Source organism: Platichthys flesus, chromosome 21, assembly GCF_949316205.1.
Source record: "Platichthys flesus chromosome 21, fPlaFle2.1, whole genome shotgun sequence".
In the NCBI taxonomy this organism is placed as follows: Eukaryota; Metazoa; Chordata; class Actinopteri; order Pleuronectiformes; family Pleuronectidae; genus Platichthys; species Platichthys flesus.
In genome coordinates, this window is record NC_084965.1 from 62,501 (window position 1) to 77,178 (window position 14,678).

The 14,678-nt window shown below is 43.4% G+C and overlaps 1 protein-coding gene across 1 annotated transcript in view; it reads left to right on the forward strand.

Moving 5' to 3' along the window:
• Positions 1-14,514, forward strand: part of LOC133932660 (melanoma receptor tyrosine-protein kinase-like) — a 23,162-nt gene extending 8,648 nt beyond the window's left edge. Inside the window, exons 2-27 of the mRNA XM_062379436.1 lie at positions 1,551-1,702; positions 1,859-2,066; positions 2,311-2,445; positions 2,533-2,601; positions 2,805-2,923; positions 3,041-3,182; positions 3,721-3,834; positions 3,944-4,070; positions 4,229-4,302; positions 4,540-4,630; positions 5,012-5,211; positions 5,290-5,419; positions 6,119-6,209; positions 6,652-6,809; positions 6,914-6,946; positions 8,115-8,259; positions 8,438-8,560; positions 8,646-8,744; positions 10,475-10,660; positions 11,365-11,520; positions 11,612-11,687; positions 11,783-11,929; positions 12,024-12,121; positions 12,817-12,954; positions 13,239-13,332; positions 13,523-14,514. Of these exons, the coding sequence (XP_062235420.1) occupies positions 1,551-1,702; positions 1,859-2,066; positions 2,311-2,445; positions 2,533-2,601; positions 2,805-2,923; positions 3,041-3,182; positions 3,721-3,834; positions 3,944-4,070; positions 4,229-4,302; positions 4,540-4,630; positions 5,012-5,211; positions 5,290-5,419; positions 6,119-6,209; positions 6,652-6,809; positions 6,914-6,946; positions 8,115-8,259; positions 8,438-8,560; positions 8,646-8,744; positions 10,475-10,660; positions 11,365-11,520; positions 11,612-11,687; positions 11,783-11,929; positions 12,024-12,121; positions 12,817-12,954; positions 13,239-13,332; positions 13,523-13,872 (3,455 nt within the window). The 3' untranslated portion in view covers positions 13,873-14,514. The remainder of the gene's footprint in view (positions 1-1,550; positions 1,703-1,858; positions 2,067-2,310; positions 2,446-2,532; positions 2,602-2,804; positions 2,924-3,040; positions 3,183-3,720; positions 3,835-3,943; positions 4,071-4,228; positions 4,303-4,539; positions 4,631-5,011; positions 5,212-5,289; positions 5,420-6,118; positions 6,210-6,651; positions 6,810-6,913; positions 6,947-8,114; positions 8,260-8,437; positions 8,561-8,645; positions 8,745-10,474; positions 10,661-11,364; positions 11,521-11,611; positions 11,688-11,782; positions 11,930-12,023; positions 12,122-12,816; positions 12,955-13,238; positions 13,333-13,522) is intronic.
• Positions 14,515-14,678: the final 164 nt, after the last annotated feature.

Sequence of the window (14,678 nt, forward strand, 5' to 3'; positions counted from 1 at the left end):
TGTGTGTGTGTGTGTGTGTGTGATTGTGTGTGTGTGTGTGTGTGTGTGTGTGTGTGTGTGTGTGTGTGTGTGTGTGTGAGTGTGAGTGTGTGTGTTGTAGGTGAAGGACCGAAAAGAAACACTATTCTGATATGAAGACTTTGATTAATAAACAACCCTGGGTAACCCTAACCAACCTTTCTACGAGAATAATTTATAGATTTTGATTTATAAATGTGTTTATATTTAGAGACTGATTTTAATGAGTGTGTGTGATTGAGTGCCGATTGATTGAATGTTACTGTTTTTGTTGTGTTCCTTTCTTCATGCTTTTCTTTCATTTCTCTTCTCGTTCTTGTTTTCTTCTTTCTCTTGCTGCTGACTCAGCAGACTTGATGGATAAAGAGGATTTGACTGATCCAGTTTCCTCATGTTTGTTCTCTGTCATTCTTTCTCTGATTCATCTCTCTGAGCTGCAGCCATGTGACTCTCATTGACACGTGTGTGGACAAACCACAGAGAAAGTCTTTTCATGTGCACTGTTCTATACAGCAGTCAAAAATGTCCTCCAATAAGATATTAGTCATTATCCAGAGATCTGACTTGTCCCTGAACAAACAGTTCAACAAGTGTGTGTATGTGTGCGTGTGTTTGTTTGTGTGTGTTTGTGTGTGTGTGTCTTTGTGTGCGTTTGTCTTTGTGTGCGTTTGTTTGTGTGTCTTTGTTTGAGTGTGTTTGTCCAGATGTGGACCCCTCTCCTTTGGGCTCTGACCAATGGACTGCCCCCGAAAGTGAGGCGTCAACCAATCAAAGAGAAGGAGAGAACAGCTGATTTGTTTGTTATTAGGATTATTTTATGATTATTTGTATTATTATGGGGTAAGGGTTATATCATTTCTTTCTTTTGCCTCATGGCATCTCCTGAACTGTTTACCCTCTGCTGATAGTGTGGAATGTTTGCTGCTGAAACAGGTGTGGAAGACAAACCTGCCGGACAGGTGAGAGAGTCCTCCGGGCGTGTGACACCACGCTGGGTTTTTAGAAGCTCGCTGGTGTAATTTAAAAAGCTCAATAAAGAACGTCTCCGATTTCCATTTCAATCTCTCAACAAACAGATCAAATGTCCCGCTGTGACATCACACGTCTCTGTGCCAGTTTATCTTTATCGTGTAACAACAGCCTGAGCTGTCAGTCAGCTGATGTCAGACTCGTAGCAGGAGGAAGTTTCTCTGATAAACTAGAGGATCCCACACATCTTGGATCGGACCTCAGATTCCTCTCATGACACTTTAGAGGGGCCTGGACCCGGAGATTGGGAAACACTGGACTAAACTAACAGTACCTTGCCAAGGACACTTCGGCATGCAGATGGGGAAGGGTGGGGTTTGAACCGGCAACCTTCTTGTTGGAAAACGACCACGCTACCGCCTGGGCCACACCGCCCTGAGTTCACGCCCTCACTCACTATATCTGTCTGTCTGTCTGTCTGTCTCTCTATATATATAAATATTTCTCCCTGCGTCCCCCCTTCTCCATATGTCTCTCTCTCTCTCTCTCTCTCTCTGTGTCAGTGTGTCAGGGGACAAGTAACCAGCTGACGTTGTTGATGACACATGAGAATCACTATGAGAACCTCGTGAGGATGTATACGAACTGTTCGGTGGTTCTGGAGAATCTGGAAGTGACGTACGCTCTGCATCATCACGACCTGTCGTTCCTCCAGGTGCTACATCCAGAACATAACCCACAAGCACTCCTCTCACTTATATTACCCTAACCCAACATATGAAAGCTTTCATATGTTTCAATCGTCGCTGGTTAAAATGTTATTTTATTTAAAACCTGATTTTATTTGTTTTTCTTTCCTCTTTGGTTTTAGTCCATCCAGGAAGTGGGCGGGTACATTCTCATCGCCATGAACGAGGTTGCTACGATCCCATTGGTCAATCTGAGGCTGATCCGAGGTCAGATCCTGTACGAGGGTCAATTCTCTCTGTCGGTGAAGTCCAACTACAAAAGGAACCAGTCGTCTGACACACAGGAATACACAAGTGGACTCAGACAACTGCTGCTCAGCAATCTGACTGGTAACACACACAGACAAACAAACAGACACACACTGAACTACACAGGTAGACTGAGACAACTGCTGTTCACCAACCAGACCGGTAACACCCACACAACACACACACCCACACACACAACTGTGATGTGTTGCGTGTTGTAAGTCTGTGTGTTGTGTGTGATGTGTTTTGCGATCTTCGTTTGTGTGTCTGTGTGTAGTGTGAGTGGGGTTCAGAGTGACCTCATTAATTCTTTGTCTCCTCACAGAGATTCTGAGGGGGGGGGTAAAGATGACCCACAATCCTTTGCTGTGTCACACTGACACTATCCAGTGGTGGGACATCCTGGACAACGACACCAATCCCAGCATGCATTTCGAGATGGACACGTTCTCCAGACAATGTTGGTATGATCAACATCTGTGTTTAACATCTGTGCTGTGTTTGATCCTGATGATATGTGTGTCTGTGTGTGTTTGTGTGTTTGTAGGTGATAAGTGTGACCCGAGTTGTGTGAACGGTTCGTGTTGGGCCACAGGACAACATCACTGCCAGAGATGTACTTTTTATTTCTTCTTCTAGAATTGTACAAAACTTTTATTTTTTATTCACATGTTTAATTCTATAATGTTAAACGAGTGAATGATAAATAAAGTATATTTATTATATTATACATGAATCATTTATTCTATAATAAATTCATGATTTAATAAGGAATAAAGAAGGATTTATAATATATGAATGTTTATAATCTGTTTCCAGTCACAAAGCTGCAATGTGCCAAACAGTGCAGCAGCAGGTGTCGAGGTCCGAAACCCATGGACTGCTGCAACGAGCAGTGTGCGGCCGGCTGCACCGGGCCCCACGCCACCGACTGCCTGGTCAGTGATTCAGCTGCTCTGGTTTGAATGATGGTGACGATAACAAGTATAGAGACAAACTGTTTTCTAATGAGATGTAACACAACCTAATGACAGCGCCCCCTGTCGCCCCTCCAGGCCTGCAGGAACTTTAATGATGACGGGACGTGTAAAAACAGATGTCCCCCCCCGACAATCTACAACATCACAACCCACCAGGTGGACAACAACCCCAACGCCAAGTTCACCTTCGGGGCGATCTGCATCATGTCCTGCCCACGTACGAACTCTAACATTCATCTTACTACCATCAGTTGCACCTGCTGGAGGCGGCAGACATTACAAGTCGTCAGACAGAACTGATTCTGATTTTAAGTCTTGATGTTGAATAAAGTCTTTCATGTCTCGGACGACGCTGAATTTCCCAAAACCTCCGATTTATTTGTTTTGATTGATCAGGCCTGAATATTATAATCTGGTCTCATGACTTCTGCCTCTTAGACAAATCCGGAATTCTTCTGGTTTAGATTTGTTGCTTTTAAATTTGTATTTCACACATTAAACGCTAAGCAGGTTCATATCACCCATGATTAGTGGATGAACAAGCAATTGATCCTTCAGTGAATGAAATAAAAAGTATTGTTGTAAACTGACGCTGCTGTAAGTAAACAATGAATCACTTATCAATCAATTAATCAGCTTCTTATTGACTGATCAGGACCTGATTCCGCTGTAGTGTCCCGGCTGGTTTCAGACTTTCTGTCAGCTGAGAGGTAAACGTCTCAGAGGCTGAAGTGAATGGTTTTGTGTGAGAGCAGATAACTACGTGGTGACAGACGGGTCGTGTGTTCGAACCTGCAGCGCTGGAATGTACGAGGTTGAGGAGGACGGAGTCCAACGCTGCAAGAAGTGTGGCGGGCCCTGTCCCAAAGGTAGAGTGACCTAAAGAGAGAGAGAGAAAGACTTGAATATTTACATGAATAGATATGATATTAGATAAAAAATATATTTGATAAAACCTTGTCTTGTTTCGTCCTCCAGCCTGTGACGGAGTCGGGGTCGGCTCTCTGACCGACACCCTGGCTGTGAACGCCTCAAACATCGAATCCTTCAGGAACTGCACCAAAATCAATGGAGATGTCTCGCTCCTCGAAACCTCCTTCACCGGGTCCAGTTCTGAATTATTACTTTCTATCACTGTTCATATTATAGATTAAATAAATTCAGCAGCAACTTGGCGTCAGCGTTTGGTCCGAAACCAAACGTTCATGTTAAAAAACAGCGTTGATGTCAGTATTTGAAAGTTGTTGTAATTGGCTCTTCCAGAGATGCTCATTATAAAATCCCGCCCATGGATCCTGTGAAGCTGGAGTACTTCAGGACAGTGAAGGAAATCACTGGTAGGTCAAAGGTCACTTTTTGTCACATGCAGTGCTGTGCTAAACTTTATTTAGCTCCACATTAGTCTGTGTTGAAACAAGTCTCTCACAGCACATAGCAGCCAGCAGCCTAATCTGCCCAATCCCCAAGAATAACCTGTGGAATCATCTGAGCATTAAAATAGTTGCAGACTTCAGAATTAAAGGTAAATCATTTAGTGCTTCTAATCCACCCTCTGCTCTCTGTGTGTCCTCCAGGTTATCTGCTGATCCAGTCGTGGCCGGAGAACCTGACGTCTCTGTCTGTGTTCGAGAACCTGGAGATCATCAGAGGGAGAACGAAGCGCTTGTGAGTCTCAGTAAATGTTCGATAGTCTTGATATTTAGATGTTTTCAATGTTGGATTTTCTTTTTATCTTAACATGCAAGTGCAAACAAATCAACTGTGTTCTCTCAGTCTATTATAATGTGTTTCTGAACCGATCATCTGTGTCTATTCAAGCTCATTTCCTCAGAGAAACCAAGAACGGTTCCTCTGTTGAAAAATCTTTCACACTTCACTAATGGAATTCCTCAAGGCTCAATCCTGGGTCCTTTTAGTTCTTTATATATTTACTGCCCTGAGATCAGATAATCATGAAACATCATGTATGACACACATGTGTCATATGTTACTAATCAGAGAAGCCAACCCAGCGTGTTGGACCTCAAACTGAAATCTTTTGTCTAGGCAGCACAGTTTGGTCGTGGTGAAAGCGAAGCACCTCCGCTGGCTGGGGCTGCGCTCCCTGAAGGAGGTGAGCGATGGGAACGTGATCTTCAAAGACAATGTCCAGCTCTGCTACAATCGACTCGAACAGTGGACCCGCCTCTTCAGATCCAGTGACCAGTCCATCAAGATGCGGAACAATTCTGCCCCCGGTGTCTGTGGTGAGTTTCTGAATGTGTTTCGAGTTCACCTCTATGTCGAGTGAAAGATGAGGAATAAGTTTTCTCCCTCTCTCAAAGAAAAACAGAATCGAACCTGTGATGATGAGTGTACAGATGGCTGCTGGGGTCCAGGTCCAACCATGTGCGTCTCCTGTCGACATTTTGACCGCAAGCGGCGCTGTGTGGCCTTTTGTAACCTGCTGCAGGGGTGAGAACCAGGCTCAACAGCACATCAACAGCATGTCTGTATACCGCAGCAGATCAGGACCATTATTATACTCACACGTAGCATTCTGCCACCAGGGGGCTCTCTCTCAGAACAATAACTACAGACAGAGTTCGTTGACTGTATGGGATGATGGGAGTTGAAGTCTTCTCCTGGTTAGATTCCTCCAGTGTTGATGGCTCAGGAGGTTTTTCTCTGAATCCTCCTCAGACGTCTCCTCCTCCAAAGCAAACAACAGCTTCCTGTTAAACTCAGTGGTTCTCCGACTCGACTCTGATTGGCTGAGAGTCGAGCAGCTGCTAATGTCTGCTCAGCTTGTTTCTCTGAAAACTTCAGATCCAGACGACGACGACTAAAATCCTTCAACTGCTTCAGATATTAAGTAGTATGAGTAAAAAAAACACCAAGATATAAGAAAGTGTAAAAATGTGACTTCAAACTGGATAAAAAGTCACTTTTGACTCTTCTGACAAACACAAAGAATGAAATGTTACTTTGATTAAAAGTACAGATTTCGAAAATATCATGTAAATATAATTTATAATAGATAGAACACAGGGGATTGTGTTGATGATTTTGTTCTTAAATGTCACAAAAATGAAATATTCACCGAAGGATTAAAGGTTGTGCACTAGGGGGCAGATCGGAGCATTAACATTCAACATGTCTGTTTGTCCTCAGTGAACCCAGAGAGGTGGAGGTGAACGGCAGCTGTGTCCAGTGTCATCCAGAGTGTCTGCTGACACCCGGGACTCCAGCCTGTCACGGACCGGTCAGTACCTGCTCTCTACTGAAAAAGCTCTGCTCACAGTTTGACTGTCATCAAGACGAGCAAATAGCTCTATAAATACAAACCATTTACTATAACATACAATCACAAAGATAATACACCTGATAAATGTGTGCAGGACAACACTGATGAAGATAGAATAACATCTTAAAAGATGAGGAACTAACTAACAAATTATAATCTATTAAAGGAGAGCGGGGAGGAGTTTCAGAATCAGAAATAAAAGGGACAAAATTATTGAGTAAAACTGAGTAAAAGGAAAAACCAAAAAACAGAATTATAGAAAAATCTGATGTAAGAATAATACAAATTAAAAGATGACAAATGTTTCAAGTTAGATCTTAAAAGTTATCTTCATTAGAAATTTGATAACTTTATATTTAAAACACAAAATCAGACATAGAGCAAATTTTTCCACCTACAGGGTCCCGACCAGTGTTCCCAGTGCGCCCATGCCCAGGACGGCCCTCACTGCGTGACACGATGCCCCCGTGGCGTCCAAGGGGACCGAGACACGCTGGTCTGGAAATACGCCGACGACATGGGCCAGTGTCAGGCCTGTGACCAGAACTGCACCGAGGGGTGAGCCGCTTGTTAGGGGTTTAACCCTAACCCTAAACCTAACCCCAACCCTAACCCTAACCCTACACTTGAAGAGACTGACGTTTGTGTGTCTGTGTCCACAGGTGTTCGGGACCGGGTCTGTCTGGGTGTACAGGGTGAGACGGAGTTCATCATGGGTCGATAGGGTTAGGGTTAGGGTTAGATCAAATGACATTATGTCCTGGTTTCGATGACAACAGTAAATCTGGATCAATGGGACCAGTTCAAGTTCACACACTGTAACAAATCAGTTGTTGTACAATAATGCATTAAAGTGATACCATAAAATGGTGTGCCTTTCAGCATTCAATACATTTGGTTATCAAAATGAAAATTAATATTAAAAATATGAGTATTACATAATAACTTTAATTAAAGTTACCTCGTGGCACCACCCTTCAAAGGACTTGCCAATGTATTGATTAATTCTCATAAAAGTACTGACTACAAATTTGGAACTCTGATTAACAAGTAAATTAATAACTATAACCAAAATTATAATATAGATGCTCAGCTCATTTGAAGGATATGGAGTTCTTGAAATTGTAGAGATTGGCGAACATCAGAAAGATCAGAGTATTAACAGCTTTTATTAGAATAATAATAAAGAACTGAAGGTGAATGAGCTGATGGATTTTTGTCAGTAATGGCCGAGTATCTGAGGAGAAATATTATATATCAAGGAGTCTTGTTGTGATCATAGTCCACGATCAGGATCCACCATCATAATCCAGATGAGGATCTGTGGACGATGAGGCAAAGGGACTCAAGGGGAAGAAGTGAAGTCAGTAACATGTATTGATGAGATATTAATTTCTTTGATGAGATAAGGATGGAGAAGAGGAAGGAGAAGCTGAAAAGAGAAGCTCTGTGTGTCATGTGACCCGACCTTCTAGACCTATAGCAGCAGAACTGAGATCAGGTCTAAGACGAGCCTGGACCGGCTCTGACTAGAAGCTTTATCGTAGAGGAAGGTTTACTCTTAACGTACAGATGGAGTCTGCCTCCACACCTGAAGCTGAGATGATTCCACAGGAGAGGAGCTGGATGCTGAAGCTCTGGCTCCTCCTCCTCTGCTTTAGAGACTTTAGGGACGACAGCCTGAATTCTGGGAGCTCAAGGTTTTAGTGGTGATAAGGAACTAACATCTCTTTGAGGTATAATGGTGCCATATTATTAAGGGCCTTGAAGGTGAGGAACAAATATCATGATATTAAGGATGTATAGAATATAGAGGTAAATACACATCTACCGTCAAGTGTGTGTGTGTGTGTGTCCTTACAGTGCTGCTGGTCACTCCATGTTGGCGGTGGGAGTAGTGGGAGGACTCTTTGTCGCTGTTATAGTGCCATTGGTCATCTTTGTGTTGCTACGACGACAACGAATCAGGAGGAAGAGGACTCTGCGGCGCCTCCTGCAGGAGAGAGAGGTGAGAGGCTGGCTAAACAGGTTGTTTATCTACTTTAAGACTCTATTTGTTTTTATCTCTATTTATTTCACGTTTATTTATTAAATTAATTTTTTTATGTAATCTGTCCTTTTGTCCATCTATTGGTTTATTCCTCCATCCCTCCCTCCTGTGATGTCATCATGATTGACTGGTTCAGCTGGTTGAGCCGTTGACTCCGAGTGGTGAAGCTCCGAACCAGGCGCTGCTGAGAATCCTGAAGGAGACGGAGTTCAAAAAGATTCGGGTCCTCGGCTCCGGGGCCTTTGGCACTGTGTTCAAGGTGACCACATGGGACTCAACCACACGGTCACGTGACCATATGTCGGCTGCACTCAACATGGATAAAATAAAATTCTGTGTTTTAGGGTCTGTGGATTCCTGAGGGAGAGAACGTGAAGATCCCAGTTGCCATCAAAGTTCTGAGAGAAGCAACATCACCTAAAGCCAACCAAGAAATCCTGGACGTGAGACTCCTCCTCCTGCGCTTCACTTCTTCTTCTGCTGTTTCTCTTTGTTTTCCTCTTCTTGTCCCTCCTGATGAGCCATGCTCTCAAAATCTGTGTTCAAAATAACTGGTGTAGGGGGGAGCGGGGTAATGTGGGACATTTTTTACATTTGCTCCCCTCTAGGCGAGCTAAAATTATATATCAGCAAAATTTACACATTTCCCATTAATTCAGGATGTTTCCTATCAATGGAAATGATCAGAATGTCTTCAGGACAAAGGGCAGTGAAAATATGATTGTTTTTAAAAAGTGGTCTTGTGTCCCACTTTACCCCAGCTTAGGTGTAAAGTGGGATACTTACTTTTTCCACTTTAAAACTACCATAACAACACATGTTGTAATAGTTAAAATCCTCACAGCTAGATTGACAACCACTAATATCGGACTAGTGACATAATCAGTGGGATTGGTCAATTAAGCACATTTATGATTATTATGATTCATGTGATCTCTAGCTTACCGGCACATTGTTTCTCTGTCCAATTGGCAGGGACAGGGATTTTGTTTTTCTCTGCGTATTCAAATCCCAGTTCACAGCACTTAACTGGAGCAAGGCCATGGAACTGGTCAGCTAGTTGTTTCCAGTGTTTGGCTCCTCCTTCATCTCATCTGCGAATATTCTCTTTACCTCAGCTACTGCACTCCAGGCTACTGATTTTACTTTCCCTTTCTCTTTTTGCTTTATGAATCTTTTCAGGGTTGTCTTATCAATATTTCTATCCCTTCCATCTTTTCTTAAGGACTTCTTTCCTTCATGACCTCAGCGGCTGCACTCTCCATCTCTGTGAGGGCTGTTTGGCCCCAGGTCGTCTTCCTGGTGCATGATGGCTTTTCTACAATGTTTCTGACATTAAAAATAAAACATATATAATGTAATATTACACTAACATATGTTTAAGACTAAACTTAACTTGTGCTTTATGGTGTGCTTCACAGCCACCGTTTTAGAAAAAACAACATCTCTTAGCATTTCAGGCTAATCTTCAGCTAGCATCGATCACATGGTTTTATATGTTGGAAGTTCACCAACATTTATGATATCATTTTTTCTACCGGATTGTTTTGACACAACAGTTGATTAAGTTCAAAGCAAGAAACACATTTTGGTATAAAAAACTACTTTCCACAGAACCAGCTGCAACTTCTCCTTCATGGCCAGGGGGGGAATGGGAGGGGCTTGAAACATAATGGTCACATGACCACAAATGTGTTCCGTTGCCTAGATAGAGGGGGTCTCACATTACCCCGCTCTCCCCTACTATTTTGCATTTTAATATTTTGTTTCCAGGCAGAAAACAAATCACATTATCAGACGAAGTTGTTCTACTGGAGTAATGTGGAGTACTGGGCCTAAAGGTGCTGATTCTATACGCCATCTACAAACCAATCAGAGTCAAGTACAAGTAGACTCCGCCCACGTAGGTGACGATGACAGGATGTTTGTTTGTCAGACTAAATTCTTAAGTCCCTGAAAAACAATGTAAAACCAAATCTACCATATCAATGAAACTATGGAACAAACACATGAAGCTGCTTTAGACTCAGTTCAGAGAATTCATTTCTGAAAAGAAGATTTGAGAAATCTCCAGATGTCTGAGCTCTCTTCTCCAGCTGTCACTTTCAGGACATCCTTCACTGATTATAGATGAGTTTCCAACACTGAGGTGTGTGTGTGTGTCTGTGTGTAGGAGGCGTATGTCATGGCGAGTGTGGATCACCCTCACGTGTGTCGTCTGCTGGGAATCTGTCTGACGTCGTCGGTACAGCTGGTCACACAGCTGATGCCGTACGGCTGCTTGCTGGACTACGTCCGACACCACCAGGACCAGGTGGGGGCCCGCTGGCTGCTGAACTGGTGCGTCCAGATCGCCAAGGTGAGAGCATGTGATCCCACAGACCAGAGACATGAGCTCTGTAAACCTGCTGGGCCCATTAGTGTGTGTTGAGACTCGGTTCTCTGTCTTGAGTCTCATTTGTTCAAATGCTGGGAAGATTCACACTCCAAGGTCGTGGGGGGGGGGTTAACTGAAGTTTGCCCATTTTCCCACACTTTTGACTTAAGCCTGGGGGGGGGGGGGGGGGGGGATGGGGTTAGCTCCATATGTAAGCTAATTAAATCTCCAGTGTGATGAAGGGTTTGTTTTTCTGTCTCTGGTGAGACCTAGCAGCCAGAGGCATCATGTTTCTCAGGGTTAGGGTCTGTAGTGAATCCTGTTGTGTTGTTGTGTTGTTGTGTTGTTGTGTTGATGTGTTCAGTTCCATCAGCATCTGTGTGTGTCCTGGGAGAGGATCCTCACATGGGACTGAGCTTCATCACTGATCACTAAGATGTTAACGAGTTGCTACTTGTTAACATCTGTGAGACACACTGGGATTTATGGGCAGTACAATTAAGATTTGAAATTTCTCACTCTTGTATGTGAACATGAAATCTAACGAGCCTCTTTGTTTCCCTAACCCTGAGTAGATTTGGTCAATATTGATCTAATGTGAGTCTTGATGAAACAGTATATAGAGGACTGATCCTTGTGTGTGTGTGTGTGTGTGTGTGTGTGTGTGTGTGTGTGTGTGTACACAGGGGATGAACTACCTGGAGGATCGTCACCTGGTGCATCGAGACCTGGCGGCGAGGAACGTTCTGCTGAAAAGTCCTAACCACGTAAAAATCACTGACTTCGGCCTGGCCAAGTTACTGAGGGCTGATGAGAAGGAGTACCATGCTGATGGAGGAAAGGTGTGTGTGGGCTTCATCTCTTCATGTGACCTGTTCATCACACTCTGTGACCTGTGACCTTTAGCCCCACCCTGTAACACACCCCCTGTAGGTTCCGATTAAGTGGATGGCATTGGAGTCGATCCTCCAGTGGACGTACACACATCAGAGTGACGTGTGGAGCTACGGTGAGTCCAACCTGCGTCCAGACGTTTAAACAGCAGCTGATCACACAACTGAGCCATAATGAAATGTCAGGTTGAACAGGTTCTGTGCTCTGCAGGTGTGACGGTGTGGGAGCTGATGACCTTCGGCCACAAACCCTACGACGGAATCCCAGCACGCGATATCGCCTCAGTGCTGGAGAGAGGAGAGCGGCTGCCTCAGCCTCCCATCTGCACCATCGACGTCTACACGGTCATGGTCAAATGTGAGAGAATGTGTCTGGATCAGGTCACTGTATCACCAGACCTCAGGTCAGAGGACTCGAGTCGATGGAAGATTCACGTTTGCTCTGTCGTCAGGTTGGATGATCGAGCCGTCGAGTCGCCCGCGGTTCAGGGAGCTGACGCTGGAGTTTTCTAAAATGGCAAGAGATCCATCCAGATACCTGGTGTTACAGGTGAACATGTGTGTGTGTGTGTGTGTGTGTGTGTGTGTGTGTGTGTGTGTGTGTGTGTGTGTGTGTGTGTGGACTTTCGTTATGGAACATACTGGTTTAGTACAATTGAAGATATTTTGTTTTATTGTTCTTAAATCCTTTCTATCAGTCACTATATCTCACACATCAACCAGCATTTTGAATTCACCAGATTTGTATTCAGATCAAATCACACACTAATAAATATCAGGCTGATCATTTTCATTCTGAATTATTCTCAGATTTTCAGAGAATAACTTATAATGAAATATATTACATTTTAATTATTATAAATATTAAAACTAATCTTTCATCTCAAAATGTTCAAGAAAGAGATACAAATAAATAACTAAATAACTAACGAACGAAAGAACTAACTAACTAACTAGGTAACTAGCTAACTAACTAACTAACTAACTAACTAACTAACTAACTAACTAACTAACTAACTAACTAACTAACCTACTAACTAACCTACTAACTAACTAACTACATAAATAAATAACTAACGAACGAAAGAACTAACTAACTAACTAACTAACTAACTAACTAACTAACTAACTAACTAACTAACTAACTAACTAGCTAACTAGCTTACTAGCTTACTAACTAACTAACTAACTAACTAACTATCATTCAGAATCAAATTAAACTAACCTGCTGTGACTGGTTGCCAGGGCGACCGGCCCAGTCCGACCGACAGCAGGTTTTTTTCTCGTCTCTTGAGTTCGGACGACGACGACGTCGACGCTGACCAGTACCTGCTGCCCAGTAAGGGACTGGGAAACCACGACAGCCAGCGCTGTAACACCACGGTAAACACACACACACATATATATATCTGTATGTCTGTACACACACACACACACACACATATATATATCTGTATGTCTGTACACACACACACACACACACACATATATCTGTATGTCTGCACACACACACACACACACATATATATATCTGTATGTCTGTACACACACACACACACACACATATATATATCTGTATGTCTGTACACACACACACACACACACACATATATCTGTATGTCTGTACGTCTGTACACACACATTAACACTGTCTGTGTTTATGTCAGAACGGTCGACCAATCAGAGAGAACAGCGTCACTCTGCGTTACATCACTGATCCGACTCACAACTCGCTGGATAAAGACGACTTCACTGTTCACGGTACGAACACAATCGATCATGAAAACAACAACTTTACAGGAAATAAAAAAACTTCATATTCCAATATTGAGACAAAATCTATGTAACATTGATGTTTGCTGAGTAAATGAAAACGTTTCTTTCTTTAACACTTGAATAAAGGATCAATTATTTTGTCTGATCACACGTGTAACATGTGTTTCTTCTCCAGAGTACATGAACCAGAGCGTGAGTGGAACCAGCTGCAGCAGCCGACTGTCTGAGGCGTTGAATCCAAACTACGAGGATCTGAGTTTGGGCTTGGGCGCCTCCTCACTTCCTGATTCGCAGGATGATCTGAAGATCTTCAGCCGAGTTCCAGAGGAACCAGAATACCTGAACGCCGCCCAGAAGCCGATCTCCCTGGCTGCTTGGAGCAGCCTTGACAACCCGGACTACCAGGCCGACTTCCTGCCGCAGGATAACCCCTCTTCTTTCACCGCTGATGGTGCATTCCTCCCGGCGGCCGAGAACCTGGAGTACCTGGGTCTGGGAGCTGCACTGCACGCTCCTGCCCGCTAGAGGGCAGCAACCTGCAAGCTGAAGCTGTAAGTTAAGTGGAAACGGAACATGGCTTCCTGTGTTTCCATTAAGTTAATTTAAACACTGACTCACCATGTAGACACTGAGTGTTGTAGATACACTGGAACTCAACCTCTGCATACTGTGTGCTGCTCAACGGCACGCTAACAGGGAGCACCATGAAACCAAACAACGTCAGCTGCTGTCGAGACAGATTCCCACAGTGGCTCGTCCGTCTGTCTAATGTCTTTTCTAATGTGAACTACTGTGTTCTGTCTGCGTCTCAGTGGAATCCATAGTTTAGTGACATGATGGACGAAGAGACACAAAAACATTACATTTCTGAGATTCGTCCACTTCCTGTCTCTGTATCCTGCGTTCGTCAGTATTTGCTTCTTTATTGATACTGAAAACCGATGGAAATTAAATTATCATTATGTCAGTTTGTAAATGTGCAGAAACTAATTATTGTCTATTATTTTTGAAAAGGGGAAATATAATTTCAGAAGAATTCAAATTGACAGAAAATGAGATGATCTGTGGCGTATAACAGACGAGTGACCGTAAGAGACCAGTGATGCCCCCTGCTGGTGATGTGCAGCTCTTTTGCAGATTTTTATACAAATAAAAAGAAAAAATCAATCTTCTTCTTCTTTGTTTGATTTATTGGCGGTTGGCAACAACATCAAGGGGCATTACCGCCACCTACTGTATCTCTCATTACTCCACATGACAAATGCCCCAAAGGCACTTGCTTGAGCACTTCCTCTTCCTCCTTTTCCCTGCTCAGCCTGAACTGCATGATT